The 18,813-nt window shown below is 44.7% G+C and overlaps 2 protein-coding genes across 2 annotated transcripts in view; one reads left to right on the top strand and one right to left on the bottom strand.

Moving 5' to 3' along the window:
• The window catches only part of DPYSL2 (dihydropyrimidinase like 2), a 164,612-nt gene that overhangs the window by 32,844 nt on the left and 112,955 nt on the right, over positions 1-18,813 (top strand). The window lies entirely within an intron of this gene.
• Positions 11,546-18,808, bottom strand: PNMA2 (PNMA family member 2). Its single transcript, XM_033429792.2, has 3 exons — positions 18,668-18,808; positions 15,525-15,658; positions 11,546-15,244 (listed from the first exon to the last, which is right to left on the bottom strand). Exon 3 carries the CDS (start codon positions 14,787-14,789, stop codon positions 13,695-13,697), a length of 1,095 nt encoding a protein of 364 aa, XP_033285683.1. The 5' UTR covers positions 14,790-15,244; positions 15,525-15,658; positions 18,668-18,808; the 3' UTR covers positions 11,546-13,694.

The raw sequence follows: 18,813 nt of genomic DNA, 5'->3' as shown, positions 1-18,813 counted from the left end.
TATTAACTTGAAGACAACTGATTATGGACTTGAATTACATCTGCAAAATTCCTTCAAAACGGCACCTAGATTTGTGTTTGATTGAAACTCTGGGAAAGGGTGTGTTTGTGTGTGTATTACAAAATAGCTTCAGTTTCCCTTCCATGCTCCAACTCCTATGAGAGAAATATCCCTTGTACCCTACCATAACTGGACACATACTAGAAAGGGAATTCTGGGAACTGTAGTTCAGCCTAGCCAAGGTGACATATCACAAAGCCATCACATTCAGCATCCATTAAAAGTTAGACCTTCATTGAAGCATAACCAGGAGACGCCCGTAACCAGGATAAAAATATAAACAGACACAGACATGACAGAGATGATGGAATTAATAGAAAAGAACTTTAAAAGAGCCATCATAAACATGCTCAAAAATTCAAGGGAAAACCTGAAGACAATAAGGAGAGAAATTAAAGATATTAAGAGAAATCAAACAGGACATCTAGGGCTGAAAAAATAAAATGTCTACAGTGAAAAATATACCAGATGGGCTTAGCTGTAGATTAGACACCAAAGAAGAGAAAAATTAATGAACTTGGAGATGTAGTAATAGAAATTCTTTAAGTTGAAGCACAGAGAGATAAAGATCTGAAGCAAAATGAAAAGGAAGAGAGCCTCAGTGACAGTATCATGTATTCTAACATATGTGTCTCCCCAAAGGAGACAGGGATCAGAAAATAATTTCCAAATTTGATGAAAAATATAAATCTCAATATTCAACAAGTTCAGTGAATACCAAGCAGAATAAATAGATACCACATCAAAGCACATAATAATCTAACTGATGAAAGCCAGTGAGAAAGGGGAAAATCTTAAAGAAACCAGAGAAAAAAAGACACATCATATTCAAGAGAACAAAAATGAGATTTACTACAGAATTTTTGTCAGAAGCAGTGTAAGCCCGAAGTTAAAGGAATGGCATCCAATGTGCTGAAATTAAAAAAAAAGGAACTGCTAACCTAGAATTCTGTATGTAGTGAAAAGATTCTTTAAAAGTAGAGTAAAATAAAGACATTTTTGATAAAAACAAGCTGAGATAATTCATTGCCAATAGACTAGCACTGCAGAAAATTGTAAAAGGAGTTTCCTCAGGCTGAAGGAAAATGACATGAAATAGAAACTCAAATGTACATAAAAAAATGAAGAGTACTAGAAATATTAAATGAGTGAGTAAATATAAAAGGCTTTCCCCCCCCTCATTTAAAAATCTTATAAGAGAACATTGAACACAGAAATCAGAAGGCGCTGGACTTCTCCCTCTGCACAGGATCTCACATTTTGATGTTGGCTGGGCTCTCACCTGGAGGCGTGGGGAAGAATCTATCTTTTAGCTCATTCAAGTTGCTGGCAGAACCTGGTTCTAGGTTCTAGGTTGAAGGTCTAAGGTCTATGTTTCCTTGCTGGCTGGTACTCAGGCTCTGCCCTCAGCTCCCTGAGGCCCCCATTTCTTCTCACATGGCCCCCTTCATATTCAAAGCAACAATGATGTATCAAGTTCTTACACTTTGAATCTGCCTGACTTCCCTTTTTATTAATCAGAGAAAGGTTTCTAATTTTTTCTTTTAGTTTCTTTTTAGAGCGTTTTTTTTTTTCACAGCACAATTGAGAGGAAGATACAGAGATTTCCCATATTCCTCCTATCCCACCATGCATAGCCCCGCCCATTATCAACGTTCCTTACCAGAGTATCCCCTCTCAACAGCTCCTACCATTATCAACATCCCCTAAATTTGTTACAATTGATGAACCTACTTTGACACATCATCAACGTCCAAAGTCCATTGTTTACCTTACATTCATTCTTGGTATTGTACATTCTGTGGGTTTAGGCAAATGTATAATGAAATGGATCTATTATTTATTTTTATTTTTATTTTTTTGCGGTACGCGGGACTCTCACTGTTGTGGCCTCTCCCGTTGCGGAGCACAGGCTCCGGACGCGCAGGCCCAGCAGCCGTGGCTCACGGGCCCAGCCGCTCCGCGGCACGTGGGATCTTCCCAGACCGGGGCATGAACCCGTGTCCCCTGCATCGGCAGGCGGACTCCCAACCACTGCGCCACCAGGGAAGCCCGAAATGGATCTATTATTATAGTATCATACAGAGTCTTTCTGTATCCTGATAATCCCGTGTGTTCTGCCTATTCATCCCACCCCTCACCTCAACCCCTGGCAACTGCTGATCTTTCCACTGTCTCCATAGTTTTGCCTTCTCAAGAATGTCATAGAGTTGGAATCATACAGTAGTCTTTTCAGATTGCTTTCTTTCACTTAGTTATATGCATATAAGCTTCCTCCTTGTCTTTTCACAGTTTGATAGCTCATTTCTTGTTAGTGCTGAATAACATTCCACTGTCTGGATGTACTACCATTACTTATCCACTCACCTACTGCAGGACAACTTGGTAGTTTCCAAGTTTTGTCAACTATGAATAAAGCTACTATAAACACCACATGCAGGTTTTGCTGTGGGCATAAGTTTTCAACTCCTTTGGGTAAATACCAAGGAACGTGACTGCTGGGTGGTAGGGTAAGAGTATATTTAGTTTTTATTTTATTTTTTTTGGCCGAACTGCTCAGCTTACGGGATCCTAGTTCCTCAACCAGGGATTGAACCTGGACCCGGCAGTGAGAGCGCCGAGTCCTAACCACTGGACTGCCCGGGAATTTCCAAGAGTACGTTTAGTTTTGTAAGAAACTACCAAACTGTCTTCCAAAGTGGCTGCACCATTTTTATTCCCACCAGCAGTGAACGAGACTTCCTGTTGCTCTGCATCCTTGTGGGCATTTGGTTTGCTAGTGTTCTGGATTTTGGCCATTGCAATAAGTGTGTAGTGGTATCTTATTGTTGTTTTAATTTGCATTTCCCTGATTGACATATAATGTGGAGCATCTTTTCATATGCTTATTTGTTGTCTGTATATCTTCTTTGGTGAGGCGTCTGTTAAGGTCTTTGGCCCATAAACTTCTCTAATTTTAAGGGCTTATGTGATTAGATAAGGCCCACGCAGATCATTTCCCTCTTAATGTCAACTGTGCCATGTAACATAACATAATCACAGGAACGAGATCTCATCATGCTCGCAGATTCCAGGGCATGGGGATAAATGAAGATCACTGATATAAGAACAAAGGCAAGACACCATCACTTGCATTTAGCAGAGACTCAAAATCAGGCTGGGGAGTGGGAAAAGGGGAAGGCTTACCATAAGATCTTATTGAAGGCTTTTGGCATACGGAAGGTGGAGGTGGGCTAATTGTAAGCAGAACATCCCATGTGATTGTCAAGGGTAGCATATTTGGCTTTCTCTTTTTTTAAATTTTTAAAAATTTATTTGTTTTATTATTTTTTTAATTTCTGGCTGTGTTGGGTCTTTGTTGCTGTGCACGGGCTTTTCTCTGGTTGCAGTGAGCAGGGGCTACTCTTCTTTGTGTTGCGTGGGCTTCTCATTGCGGTGACTTCTCTTTTTGCAGAGCATGGGCTCTAGGTGAGCGGGCTTCAGTAGTTGTGGCACATGGGCTCAGTAGTTGTGGCTCGTGGTCTTAGTTGCTCCGTGGTATGTGGGATTTTCCCGGAAGAGGGCTCGAACCCGTGTCCCCTGCATTGGCAGGCAGATTCTTAACCAGTGTGCCACCAGGGAAGCCCTGGCTTTCTCTTTTTGTTCCTAAGTTGGAAGTGGAGGCAAAAATTAGGGAAGCTAGCAGTTACTGACCAAGTGCTGACTCTTTGGGGCTGGTTGCTGCAGAAGTTGTGAGCCAGAGATTTATTTTTTTATATATGGTCTGCCCATTGTCATTTTGTATATTCAGTCTTTCGAGGGATTAGTGGGAAGATTTTGGGGGAGCATTTTAGAAATTCTACCTATTGCAGATATCTACAAAAAAATGTACTTACAGCTAACACCAAACTTAATGGTAAGATATTGAATGCGTTCCCTTTAAGATCAGGAACAAGACAATGATGTTCTCACCACTTGTATTCAATATGGTACTGTGGGTTCCATCCAGTGCCATAAGTCAAGAAAAAGAAATAAATGATATCTAGATTGGAAAAGAGAAGTAAAATTGTTTTAATCTCGGATGACATAATCATTTATGCAAAAAAATCCATGACATCAAAAAAAAGTTACTAGAACTGATGAGTTTAGCAAGGTTGCAGGACACATATCAATATATAAAAATTAATTGTAGATCTATATGCTAGCAACAAACAAATTAAAAGACAAAATGACTTACAATAGCATTAAATATTAAATACTTAGGAATACAATTGACAAAAAGTGTGTAAGACCCCAATACTCAAAACTACAAACTCTTGCTATAAAAATTAAACATGACCTAATAAAATGGAGAGATATACCATGTTCATGGATCAGAAAATTGACTATTGTCAAAATTTTAGTTATCCCCAAATTGATCCATAGATTAAAGGCAATTCCAACAAAATTCCAGAAGGCTTTTTTGGTAGAGATTGAGAAGTTTGTTCTAAAATTCACATTGAAATGCAAAGGATCACAAACAGTTAGAATAACTCTGAGAAAGAAGAACAAAGTTGGAGGACTTACACTACCTGATGTCAAGACTTATTATAGTGTTAGAGTAAATAAGATGGTCAGTATTGGTGCCAAGGTAGACAAATAGATCAACGGGGCAGAATAGAGTCCAGAAGCAGATGCCCACATATATGGTCAGTTAATTCTTGACAAAGATTCAAAACCCATTCAGTAGAGAAATGATAGTGTTTTCAACAAATGGTGCTGGAACAGTTCGATATCCATATGCAAAAAAGAAGCAAAACCTGGAAGAACCAAAAGAGAGAAGCAGACGAATCCACACTTATGGTTGCATATTGTAACACTCGTCTCAGTAATTCACAAAAGTAGGCAGAAGATGAGCAAGGAAATAAAAAAAGTGCACAACTTTTTCAACCAACTTGACTTAATTAAAACTTGCAACCTACAACAGTAGAGTCCACATTATCCTCATGTGCACATTGACCATTTCACCAAGATAGACCATATGTTAGATCACACGTCTTTGAAACCACGGGGTGTATTCTCTTACCACAAAAGAATTAAATTAGAAGTTAATAATAAAAAGATGATTGAAAACCCACATATTGGAAACTGGACAACATAGTACTGAATAATTCAAGAATCAGAAAAGAGATCATAAGAGAAATTAGGAAATATTTTGAAATGGCTAACAATAAAAAAAATATCAAAATTTGTGGAATGCAGGTAAATCAGTTCACAAAGGAAATTTATAGCTTTCAAGGCTTATAGGTTGTTACCTATATTCCTGAACAACTGGCTATAAATCAGAAGTTCCCACGTCCCCCTTTGGGTTCTATTAATTTGCTAGAGCGAATCACAGAATTCAGGAAGCCTGCTTACTCACCAGATTACCAGTTTATTCCAAAGGAAATTAAAGGATGTGAATCAGCAGCCAGATGAAGAGATGCATGGGGCAAGGTTCTGAATAAAGGAGCTTCTGTGGAGCCCTGGGGTCCAGCATGGTGGCACATGGAAGCATTCTGGTTCCACCTGGAGCTTTCTAGTACCCCTCCTTTTTGGTTGTCTCATGAAGCCTCATTACAAAACCATGATTGATTAAATTATTGACCATTGGTGATTCAACCTCTAGCCCTTCTCCCCTCCCCAGAAGTCAGGGGGTGGGACTGAAAGTTCCAACAGTCTGTTCATGATTGGTCCCCCTGGCAACCAGTGCCCCCATCCTTAGGGGACTTCCAAAAGTCACCTCATTAACACAAACCCAGTTCTGGTGAAAATGGGCTTGTGAATAACAAGACACCTATTTCACCTTTATGGCTCTGAAGCCATTTCAGGAACTGAGAACAAGAGAACAAATATTATAACAAAAGATGCTCCCTTTGCGCTTATTTCTCAGGAAATTACAAGAATTTTGAGAGCTGTGAGCTAGGAACTATGGCTGGAAGACTGAAATATGTATTTATTGTAAATCACAATATCTTTAACTACTTTGCACCCCTCAAAAAACTAATTCATGGTTTATGGAAAAAACCATAATGAAAATATTTAAAGTATTATGTAACAAAATTATGGGATATAATTAAAGTGATACTTGGTTATAAATTTCTATGCTTAAATACATTTAAAAAAAAAATCATGGGGCTTCCCTGGTGGCGCACTGGTTGAGAGTCCGCCTGCCGACGCAGGGGACACGGGTTCATGCCCCGGTCCGGGAAGATCCCACATGCCGCGGACCGGCTGGGCCCGTGAGCCATGGCCGCTGAGCCTGCGCATCTGGAGCCCGTTCTCTGCAGCGGGAGAGGCCACAACAGTGAGAGGCCCGCGTACCGCAAAAAAAAAAAAAAATCATGAAACAGAAAAGAAGAAACAATCTTCAAGAAGCTGGAAATGAAATGGTATATTAATTCTAAGCATCATGAAAGAAATAATAAAAAAAGAACAAAAATTACTAAAATAATGATGGAGAGGATGAACAAGTCCAAAAGCTGATTCTTTGAAAAACATAGATGGAATAGCTACACTTCGAGGAATATTAACCCAGAGATAAAGAGCAAAAACACAAACAATAGAATAAGGAGCCATAACTGTAGAAGCATTAATAATTAAAAACATCTGAATAGAACACCGACAAATTTATGCCAATACATTTTTTTAAAACTAGATAAAATGGAAAAGAATCAGAAAACTGAACTACTAAAACTGACCTCAGAAGACCCAAAACCCAAATAGTTCAATAACCTGCCAGCCACTTCCAAATATTTCTAGGTTCAGCTGATTTTAAAGGCAAATTTGTACTAAATCTTGGCTGAACAAGGTTTCTTTATCCAGTGGTTTAAATATGTTATTGCCCTTTTGGCCTTCATGTTTTCTTAAGAGATGTCAGCAGTACAGTTAGCTCTCCATATCCGCCTGTTCTGCATCCAGGATTCAACCAAAGGCGGATTGGAAATATTCCAAAAAAAAAAAAAATCCAGGTAGTTCCAAAAAGCAAAACTATTTACATAGCATTTATATTATATTAGGTATTATAGGTAATTCAGAGAAGATTTAAAGTATACGGGAGGATGTGCATAGGTTATATGCAATTACTGTGCATATAAGGGACTTGAGCGTCACGGATTGGTCCTGGAACTAATGCCCCTAGGATACTGAGGGAAGACTGTAATTCCTATGATTACTTCTCTCTGTGAAATATGCCATTTTCCTCTGGCCACTTTCAAGATATTCTTGGTTTACAGTACTTTATCTTTTGTTACAGCAGCTTGACTACGATGTGCCTATATGTGTTTTTCTTCATACTTGTCTGGGGTTGTCTGTTCCCTTGCTTATATTTTGTTTCACCCCTTGTCTGTTTCTAGGTTTTCATTTCCATTGCTCAGTCCTTTGTTTCTGGTGTAGGTTGGAAGTGTCAGGAGTTGGGGTGGGGGGAGGAGGCACGAATAGCCCTCTTGGTCTCTCTCCTGATCCCTCAGTATGTATCAGGGCCCATCCCTGTGCCCTGAGGACTTTGTCTACTTTATAAGCAGATTGCTCAGTTCAGGTTAACCTGCCCACTCCTGGCAAACACCACAGCCTTCCTGGTCACAGAAGTGGTACATGGGCCCAGACCCTATCCCTTGTAGTACAACTCGGATGGATTCCTAAGCTAAAACCATTCTCGTTACAGGTGGAATACATTTCAGGCCCACGCCACCGAGTGCTCTGAAGCACCCAACAACTACCAGCCAGGCTCTGGTCAAGGAGGACGAGCTCCCCCGTAGTTCAGCTGCTGATAAAATCTAGGGTCCCGGGGAGGAATATGACCTAGGGATTCCATGGTCCTGCCAGGTTGCCCTCTCAGTCATCAACTAAAAGCCCATCCAAGGCCCTGAATATGGCCTGGGTCCTCACCCCACATGGCCAACTGTAGCCATAAACCCAGGCCAGTGACAGGGCTTGGGAGTCCAAAGGATTACTATCTTAGTTTTAGACCCATAAATCACCTTGAAATTGGAAACAGCCCTGGAAATTCTGGATTGGTTGATAGATGTTTTTCCCAAGATGGCAACACACCCAGCCCTAGACATTTACACTTGCCTCAGGCCTATATAACAGCTTTCTACTTAGAAACTTTAAAATGTACACTAGCCACTATTTGGGTATTTTTTTTTAAATTGAAGTATAGTTGATTTACAATGTTGTGTTAATTACTGCTATAAGGCAAAGTGACTCAGTTATACACATATATACATTCTTTTCCATATTCTTTTCCAGTATGGTTTACCAAAGGGTATTGAATATAGTTCCCTGTGCTATACAGTAGGACCTTGTTGTTTATCCATTCTATATTTACCAGTTTGCATCTCACTAGCCACTATTTGGAATAGCAGGTCCCCAAGCTCAGGAAATGTCATTAAAGGCTAACACCCTTGAATGGGATATTACCAGGGAATGCATTATTTTGACCAGTCAGCAGAACTCAGTGTCCCTTCTTTTTTTGTTTTTTTTTGTTTTTAATGTGCTTTTTATTTAAAACAGTTTTAGATTTACAGAATTATTGGATAGATAGTACAGAGAGTTCCTGGATATCCCACACCCACTTTCCTCTATTATGAACAATATGTACATTGTTACAAATGAACCAGTATTGATACATTATTGTTAACTAAAGTCCACACAGCATTCAGATTTCCTCAGTTATTCCCTAAATTTCTTCTTCTGTCCCAGGATCCCATCCAGTATACCACATTACATTTAGTCATCATGTTTTCTTAATCAGCATCCCTTTTTTACCAACCCAGTTTCCAATGTTTCACATATGTTCATTTACAATACAAGGTTTACTCTTGTAGAAGGAAATCCTGCCGTTTGTGGCAACATGGATGCACCTTGAGGACATTATCCTAAATGAAATAAGCCAGACACAGGAAGACAAATACTGTATGATTTCATTTACATGTAGAATCTCAAAAAGTCAAACTCACAGAAGCAGAGAGTAGAATGGTGGTGACCAGGGGCTGGGAGGTGGGGGAAATGGGAACATGTTGGTCGAAGGGCACAAACTTTCACTTATGCAGGATGAATAAGTTCTGGAGAGCTAATGTATAGCATGGTGACTATAGTTAATAATACTGCAGTATGCACTTGAAATTTACTAAGAGAGCATGTCTTAAGCGTTCTTACAACGCACACAACGGTAACTATGCGAGGTGATGGATGTGTTAATTAGCTTGATTGTGGAGATCATTTCACAATGTATACTTACATCAAAACATCACACTGTACTTCTTAAATATATACAACTTTTATTTGTCAATTATACCTCAATGAAGCTGGAAAAAGAAAGTTTCCTTTTGCGACAATTGCTTGTTATTTCAAGAAAGCTTCATTTTTAGTAATTGAGTTTGTTGGCAAAGCTGTTGAGCCAAAGCCAGGAGAGGCCCTCAGTGGGGCTGCCTTTAGGCCTGCAGAGCAGGGGCAGGTCTGGGACAGGATGGGACGGGGGTGGGGGTGGGGGTGGGGCGGTGTTGAGCTTCCCAGCCCTTCCCTGGGGACATCCTGCAGTGGCTCCCAGCCTGAGCACCACGGTGCAGTCTGGTAACTCCTCCCTCTGGGAACTTTTCCCTTCAAGGGGGCGGGGCCGGGGTGTGGGCAGATGGGGAAGTCTCAGCTGCCGCTGAAAGCAGCCCAGACAATAAATGGGCAGCTCCAGCTGGTGGCCTGAAAGAGACACTGAAATCCTACACTGTTTTTTTTCTCTTATGATAGTATTGACTTTGGCATACATTTCTGGCGTTCCTCTGGTTTTTAAGAAAATGTCCATTTGGGATGTCAAGGACCACTCTGGCACTGCAGAGTAACGGAGGGAGGTCTGGACCAGGGACAACTCCAGGGCCTGCTAGAGTGAGAAGGCTAGCTTCGGAGAAGCCCATTGTGGGACACCATCTTCCACCCCAGGAGAGCTTCTGGATGAGTGTTAAGTCTTCCCTGGGCAAACTCAAGAAGATCCTGGTCCACACAAACAGGTGGGGGATGGGAGAGATGTCTGCCCTGATCCTGGGCCTCTAGATCGTCCAAAGATTATGCTGGTCAGACAACAACAACAAAACACACCCCGAGTGAGTTTGACAATACTTGTCTCAGATCCTCTTAACCGCACTTGTACGCTTCATCTCAGGTTCCACTCCTTCAAAACTCTACCTTCCAATGCTCTAGCTTAAAAACTCTGCTTTTCCAGTCTTGCTTGTAGGTCTCCCTTGAACATGGTTTGTATTCATTAGCTTTTTCTCCCTATTTCTTGGGATAACACCCAGCCAGATTCCGTCCTAAATGCCGCATCCCCCCACCCCGAGAACATTAGTTTCTTTGCCAATGCTCTGTCCAGGCTTGTCAGGACCAAGCCACAGTGGGTGGTGCAGCAGAGTGAGTGAGGATAGCAGGAGGATAGTGCCAGGAGGGAGCAAAGGCGTTTGCAAGTGGGGAAGTGATGACGGTGAATGAAAGAGATGCTGTCACCACTCTCCAGTCTCTCCTCAGGTGAGAGAGACTGAGCAGCTTCCACTCAAGGGACTTGAGGGCGACAGACCACCAGGAGGACCAGAGTTCAATTAAGGAATATGGTGACAGGGTATTCTGCAGGGACTTTGATGATATAGGCTAGTTTGTTTAGGACCTCGTGGAATATCCAGTTGGCACGTTGGAGGGTCTTAAAGATCAACAGTGGGAAGAGGCACAGTGTAGTATGGACATGAGGGTACAGGTGGGAACAGATGACCAGAGAGTCTTGGGTTTAGGACGAACAGCAGAAGACAACAGAAGGAGAGGCTTGGCCTGAAGAGGTGGGCGGCCCCTGGTGAAAAGTTAACTTTAGCAGTAGGTTATGTAATCTTGGAAGCCTCGGTCTCCAGGGTCAGGACCGGAGACAGATTAAGTACAAGGGGAGACCAATCTCCCGGAAGGTTTGGCTCAAGTGATTGGGAGAGACTGCTGGGTATTCCTCCAGACACCCATCTTATAATGGGTCAATCTGCACTGTGTACGGCCTCTGAGGAATGCTCCCTCATTGCGCTGTAGAGAAGAGGAAGAGAAATTTCGAGGGCCAGAGGCAAGAGAAATTTTATCCCCTCTATACATCTATATAGTGAAAAATGATTTCATCCAAGAAATGCAGTGTTTCACCTTTAGGTCATTTCACCCTTAGCAGAATAGAGGCTGGTGAATGTATCTGTACGGTTACTTGCCTAAGCAAATGAGTTGGAGGTCCCCAAGGGAACTGGCCTCCGTCTGTCGTTTCTTGTATTTTAAAGGGGAACTCAATGACGGGTGGACTGAGCTCTCTCATCCTTGGAGACAAAGCCCAAGTATTCCCATTCCAGCATTTTGCTCTCAGGTTTTCTAGAAGAGTTCAAGACCTTTTGGTTTTAGCTTGATTTTTTAATCTTACCTCTCAATTTTTTTTTTAGTAATGAAATCCCTTCTTCAAGCGTAGTTTATACAGAACCACAACACATGAGGCAGAAAAAACTCAGAATTTTATTACCAGCATGTATTTATTTTATAACTTCACATTTATAACACTTTACTTTGCATACTCTGACTATATGAGAACAACAAGGTCATTTCCATGACTACAAAAAACACATGAAATCAGGGTGTACAGGATGACAGTTGTATCACTTTGGTTGAACAGTACTGAAAAATATAACAGATCAATGATCACAAATGCTACCTCTTTAAAGAAAATGTTTTTCTTACAATCTCAGGGTATTCTTCAGTTAAAATTATTCACGATCGGAGTGAAGAAGTTATTTCTTATAATCACTAACAATAGTCAACAATGGCTGGAAAATTTATCACAAAGATAACAGACAACAAACACTCAAACTTACCACAAGAGCCAAAACGGTGTCTAATGCAATGTTGTCACAACCTCACAGGCAGATTACATATTTACTTGTTACTGCAGGACTGTTAGAAAAGGAAGAGAGCATGCATTGGCCGGACAGTAAGCATTGTGAAAATAATAAAAAGAGTCTCGATGTACTGAGGGCTTTCTATGTTCCAAACATCACACTAAGTGCTTAAAAGGCATTATGTCATTTGATCTTAGCAGCAACCCTATTCTATTGTCCTCCCATTTTTCTGATGAGGAAACTGATATTTCAAGAAGTTAAGCCACTTGTTTATTGTACATACAAAGCTATCATGATGCTATACATCAGTTGTGTTGGAGCCTTGCCTAGCGTTTAACTGAATGATGCTCATTTATGCTTGAAGCACACTTAACGTCACAGGACATGCACGGGCCTGATTTAAACACCTCTGACATGCTATGGCTTCCTTAATCTATGAAGAATTAAAATAAGCTTGGAGGTGTGCTCACATATCGCCCAGGGAACCTTTTTTCCAAGGTCTGTACAAAATGAGTCAATCTGAAAACAAAAGCGAGCCTGTTGGTAAATGCCAGTGTGTTAAAATTCGGATATCAACACGCTTGTGTCTATCTGTTATTTATTAGAGATTTAAAGAGTTTAACATACATTTTCAAGATAGAACTGCTGAAAAATCCCTGCAGAACTACAAAGCACAATTTGAAAACCGTGATCACGGTGGAGAGAGGATTAGCCAGTGTCAGAGAGGTCTGGACTTCCGTCTGGGCTCTGCCACCTGATAGCATTTTGATGTTGAGCAGACCATGTAACCCATCTGAGTTTTTTTCCCTTCTCTTTTAAAATGAGCATAATTATACACACTGGGGGTGCTGTACACATAAAATGACATATGTGTGAAGTGCCCGGAACAGAGCAGGTCCTCAGTAACTGTGAGCCCTCTTCCTCTCCTCTTTGCCCTTTGTTGCCACTAAAACTCCTCCTCTCTATCCAGGCTGGCCTGAATCCAAACATGGCCTGCACAGCCCCATGCTCCGTCAGGCCATCCTGTGATGTCTACCCTTTCTCGAGGATGTCCCTCAACTGTGGACCTCTGTGTCCTCAGGGCCCAACACACTGCCTGGAACCATCTATCTGACACCCAGCAGAGAAGCGGGAAGTGCTTCCCAAGTAAGAAAAGAGAGAAACCTAAGATAGAGATGTCATGCTCATTTGGCAACGATACTTCTCTTGGCTTCTATTGGCGTCGTGAACTCGTTTACACGTAAGGTTATTTAGCTTTTCATACTCGGAGGCTATGTCCTCCCTGAGAGCAGGGCCAGGCTGGTAGGTTTATGACCGTTAGCTCTTTGAACACTGCCTCACGTGGCTTGGTACTCAGAGATGTGTACTCGGTACTCTTGCTGATGTGAGAAAGGAAAACACTTGATAATTCAAACAGCTTGGCTTTTTACATAGATGACAAAAGATTTTTTTTTTCTCACATCATTTCTTTCTTTTGGTCTACTGGCAGGTATTTAAAGGAAACCTGGTTCAGATGCCTTTAGGCGTACTATCTCGTATTTGGAATTTAATTTTTTGTTTATTAATATTCTAGGTAGGGTCCAAAAAACTCTCAGATATTTTTTTTCTTAGAAAGAAGAATCAAGACCGGGCTTGAATGCCTTGATTTCAACTGCATAAATTAGAGGAAAAAAAGACTGAAAAGGTCTTAGCCTGGTAGAATGGCTGTCTCTCCCCGTGCCGGCTGTGGGTCCCCCTGTGAGTTGGGTTTTAGTCTCCGGCCCCGTTATCCCAGTGGCCGTAGCCATCTCCATCTTCCGGCGCTTCAGTATTCTCATTTTCAAAAGCGGCTTCTTCCTCCTCTTCTTCGCGGATTACCTTCATTAAGTCCAGGAAGCTGGGAGGAGGCCCCTGGTCTCTCAGCTCCCTAAGCCTACACCAGAGGATCTCACTGAGGCTCGCCCCGGCCATGACCTGCTCCAAGCGGACCTGGTCCGCGCTGTTCCTTGGGATGGCCCGCTTCTCCACAGCTCTCCGCAGCAGGGTTTCTAACCGTAACACGTACGTTGAGACTTTCTCTCCTTCCTCCTGATAGGTCTTCAGGTATTTCACCTGGGAGGTCCTACGACTCTCCAGGCTTCCAAACACTTGCTTAAATGCTTCCAAACACTCTTCCACACTTATGGACGGATTGTCTGCCTGGATTATGTGCATGAGGTCCAGGGCAGGGCCGCGAAGGCTTTCCACCAACCATCTTTTCTTTTCTGCCTCTGCTACCGGCCACTCTTTGACTATCTCGGTGGCCTGTTCCAACCAGATTTCAAAGGGCTCTTCCTCTGGCGCGGGCACAGCGCTCCCCGAGAACACTCTCAGTTTCCGGTACCTCATGGGGAGCAAAGGCTGAGGGGCGTGTGCTATTGCCTGTCCCAGCAGATGGGCCAATAACTCCGGTGAGACACACGGCATGGCCACTGGAGACACTCCCTCATGCCCAAGCGCTCGGAACATTCCCGAGACCGTCTGCCCCTCTTTCTCTAGAAAGAGGTTCAATCTTTCAAGAAATTCAGTGTCCTGGTTCGGGGTCTTAAAGATCACTTTCCAGATGCCCCCCTTTCCCTGAACTTCGCTGGGGATCACGGAGACGTCGGTGTCCTCCAGAAGCTCTACCAACACAGCATTGGCATTCTCCTGCCTCCTGAATATTTTGCCAAGCACTCTATACCTGCCCAGAGACTTTAAGGTCTCCTGGAGGACCTCCTGAATCTCGGCTTCATTGCAGCCCACGGGTATCCCCATGACCATCAGTGATTTCTGATCATCCACACTCATGATCCTACACCAGTCCTCCAACAGGGCCAGCGCCATTGCCCCAGATACTGACTCGCTTGAACTCTATGGCTACAGATTCGTTTGTGGGGTAGATGGGCGTTGCCTTAGAATTGAGAATATCCTGGATGAACTTCTAAACTTATAACCCACCGGTGAACGGGTCCTAGGTCCTAGTTTTCTGTACCAATAACCCTTACTGCTCAGTGGCAAGAGCTCGGCACTTTCCGGGGGGTCTCCAGACCTGACCCAAGGTGGGTGGTTAGTATCTCAGTTGTGACAGGACCACGGCCTGTGGCTCTGCAGCCCAGTGGCTGCTGCTTCTCTCACGCAGCCATGTGGTGGGGCCGCCCCCTCGGAAGCGTGTGCAAGAGCTGTTTTCACTGCCCTCTGGGTCTCTGCTGCCTCACCTCTCTCTAGCCAGTGGGGAGTCGCCTTCACTCTTGCACCCAGAACTCCTGGAGGGAAGTCTCCCAGCAGAGTGGCTTGGGCTCCTAGGGAAACAAGGCTCAGGTTTACCGCACAGCCCTCTTCTTCCCGGGAAGCATCAGTACCTGGTTAGGGATGGAAGTGGGGGGTAGACCAGATTCTGCCTCACATTGTATTTGAGTCTTCTTTGCTTACAGTGACATTTTCGTTCTCTTGGGGACCCTCCTGCCATCAGGCTTCCCCACCATATGCTCATCAGGCATGCCAATTAATGAAGCCCCAGTTGTGGACAGGACCAAGATCTGTCCCGCGTGAAGAATGAAATCAGGAGAAATGACTAGATACCTGGTTATGCGTTCCCGAACGTTCCATGACAGCCACGGAGCTTATGTATTCTGCTTCTAGCACAGGAAGGTGTCACCCAGCTCTGCACAGTGGTGTGTCTGGGTGTCTCTCAGCTCCAGCCAAGCCAAGCCGCCCTGTATACATATAATAATAGTGTACTTTTATGACTCGGTAATATCCAATGTGAAGACTGTTAGTGCACTTATTCAAAAAGATGACAATCCTTTACAGTTTAATTAAATCTACTAAACAATATTGAGTTGCTTCATTTCTTTGATTAAAAAATCTGATTAGGGGCTCCCCTGGTGGCTCAGTGGTTGAGAGTCCGCCTGCCCATGCAGGGGACACGGGTTCGTGCCCCGGTCCGGGAAGATCCCACATGCCGCGGAGCGGCTGGGCCCGTGAGCCATGGCCGCTGAGCCTGCGCGTCCGGAGCCTGTGCTCCGCAACGGGAGAGGCCGCAGCAGTGAGAGGCCCGTGTACCGCAAAAAAAAAAAAAAAAAAAAAATCCGATTAGGAAACACTCAAACTTTTAAAATCAATTTAATATAGGTTTAGAAATATAACATATAATATACTTTAATATAATAACATAGATACAAAAATTTAATACAGGTTTAACAATTTAAAAGAATCTCAGAGCCAAATAAACTTGGAGTTATGAATTAATTCTCTTTGGTTATGCCTGGCTATGCTTTGCAAATGCATAACTAGGGGTTTCTTTTGCTATAAATGTTAAGTTAGTAACATGATGCTTTCTTCATAGCATCTGAACTTGAATGGGTCATTTGAGGACAAAGAAAAAAAGAGGAGGCAAGTCTGTGTCCAGCCGGTGGAGACTGGGTGATGTAAAAAGGGAAGAGCGTCTATCTCCCGTTGCTGTCGTGGAGTGTGTGTTAAAGGGCTATGACCATTCTTCCCCTAAAAATCTCCATCAGTCCAAATGGGGTCCATATGCCACAGACGCCAATCTGCAGCTACAGCGGCAGCTGCTGCAGGCACATCTCCCGAGTCCTTCTGGAAGGTTGAAAGGAGGGTGCATGCCAGAGGGCGGGGAGGGCAAAATGCTAGAGAGCGTCCTCGCCCAGCAGCTCCAGGGATCTGAGTCCAGTGACACCTCCCTCCATGCCTCACGGTCCTCTTCTAATTTATGGGGGTGACCTTCCTCCCCATTATAATATTTAGGGGAAACATGAGAAGTCATAAGGCATCAGATACCCAGGAAGAAACATCTCCAAGGTCTACATAACTGTCATGCTGAAGTTAGGCTACCTTTGGGTGGCTTCTTCCTCCAAAGGCAATCTCTACCTGCAATGCAACCTTCAAATAAAAAGACGGCAAGCGAAACGTCCCTGATACACAATAAGGCCAGGATTGGAAATATTTGGATATGGGGGAAAAAATGAGAAAATCTTGTCTTTTCTCACGTAAAGATAGGATAAGTTGGAAAAGGAACCAGACATTCAGGCGGAAGACCCCCCTGGAACTGTTGGATCATTTAACTAGATAGTTACCTTGGACAAAGCATCTCAATCTCTTTCCTACCCTGGAACCCTAGAAAGTGGTTATAAGGAAGCACTCATGTCAGGGGGATACTGGGAGTAGGAAATGATGTAATTCGTGTAGAAGTCCTTTATTCAAATGCAGAGCACATCTGGTGCTTAGTCCCAGTGCCTGCCTTTGGTTCCCTCATCCCCCTGCATGCGGACATTCCTCTCTCCTTCCTCCTCTCCTTCGTATCCGTAGACTCCTGCCCACCTATCATGGTGGGCTTATCTTCAAGCTGGGATTGGTTGTCCTCCAAATTGAACTCCATTCGCCGAACTATCCCTCACAATTGTGGAGGAGGGCAGGGTGTCCGCATTTAATCCTGCCAGGGGCAAGGGAGGACAATGGTACAGAATATTTGGTTGCTCTGCCCGGCGCGACGCTCCTGCGGTCAACAGTTTCCCAGCCCAAACCCGCCCTGGCTACTGAGCATGCCCAGAGCTCCTATTCGAGCCAGCCAAGGGATGTGCATCATTTCTGCGGGGTTTTGCCACTGTAGAGAGAGGGGCGGGGCTGTAATCCACCCTGGACAGGGACTGAGACATGGAAAATACACGGGGATAGGAGTAAGCAAAGGAGGACCCTCAGAGGCCGTGTTACTGTCATACATCAAGATGCCTTCTGATGCCACCAACCCGGTGGCTGCGGCCGATCTGCTCGCGCAGACACAAGTCCCCATACATCTTTCCCCTTCTCGGCCTCGCACAACTCAAGGCAGTCATCACCCCATCTCCTTTCCCTGCCCTGGACGCACGCGCACTAACGCCCCAAGCGCTCGGCTTCTGGCAACCTAGGAAACCCCGTGGCTCTGGCGCAGTCCTCTACAGGGGCGGTGGAACGAGGTGGGGCGCCCCGGGCGCCGAGAAGGGCTGGAGATTTGGGGAGTGGGCTTCAGTGTGTATCGTCCCCCCTTCTTTGGCGGGAGAGCGGGGCGGAAGGTACCAAAGGAAGACATTCTGCTGGGCCCTGCTTGGCGTACTGGCACAATTACGGTAACCAGCGCCCTCGGGCAATATAGCGGGCCTGCGTCCTACCTCACTCTACACCTGAGGCGCCGTGCTGGGCTGGAATTTGCAGACTTCACGCTTTGCTACACTCGCACGGACCGCAGACCTCGGTCTCTCTCTCCACACCCACCCCCTCCGTATTTGCTACGCCCCTGTGTCTCTCCCCGCCATGCTGCACGCCCCCCTACCACCGTGAGTGCAGTTAAGTGAGGACCTTGTTTCAATCTCTGCTCCCAGTAGCCCACCAAGGCCTGTGGTTAGACTGAAGCTTTGGTGTCCGCGCCTCGTATGGTCCCCACGTTGCTGCGCGGCCTGCGCCATGCCTCCCCCACCTTCAGCGCCGCCCCTTCCTCTGTCCCCCACGCCGGTGTCCTGGCGCCTGCCAGTGTGTGCCCCTTTCCCCATCCATCATCTCACAGCCGGGGTAAGAGGGAGGGAGCGCTCCACACGGTGAACCCTCACCGCTGGCCCACCTCCGCAATGCGGTGGGGGAGAGGCGCCTGGGCCAGGCAGGTCTGGGAGCGGGGCGCGGGGGCCAGGCACTGCGCCCCACGATCTTCGCCCCCGCGTGCCCTGCCCCATACTCACCCTGGCGCCAACAGCGGTCAGCGGGCCCTCAGCTCCGCATCCATTAGCCGGTGGTCTGGCAGCTTCACTTCCGGAGCGCGGGGCTCTCGGCTGCGCGGCCCTCCCCTGCCTCCCCGCCTCTGCGCTCCCCTCCCCGGAGCCCCGCC

The sequence above is a fragment of the Orcinus orca genome, chromosome 6, assembly GCF_937001465.1.
Source record: "Orcinus orca chromosome 6, mOrcOrc1.1, whole genome shotgun sequence".
NCBI classification, from domain to species: Eukaryota; Metazoa; Chordata; class Mammalia; order Artiodactyla; family Delphinidae; genus Orcinus; species Orcinus orca.
This window is presented reverse-complemented; position numbering and strand designations above follow the sequence as displayed.

What these genes read in the sequence shown, in the direction of transcription:
- PNMA2 (XM_033429792.2), bottom strand. Translation starts at nt 14,789, where the DNA reads ATGGCGCTGGCCCTGTTGGAGGACTGGTGTAGGATCATGAGTGTGGAT.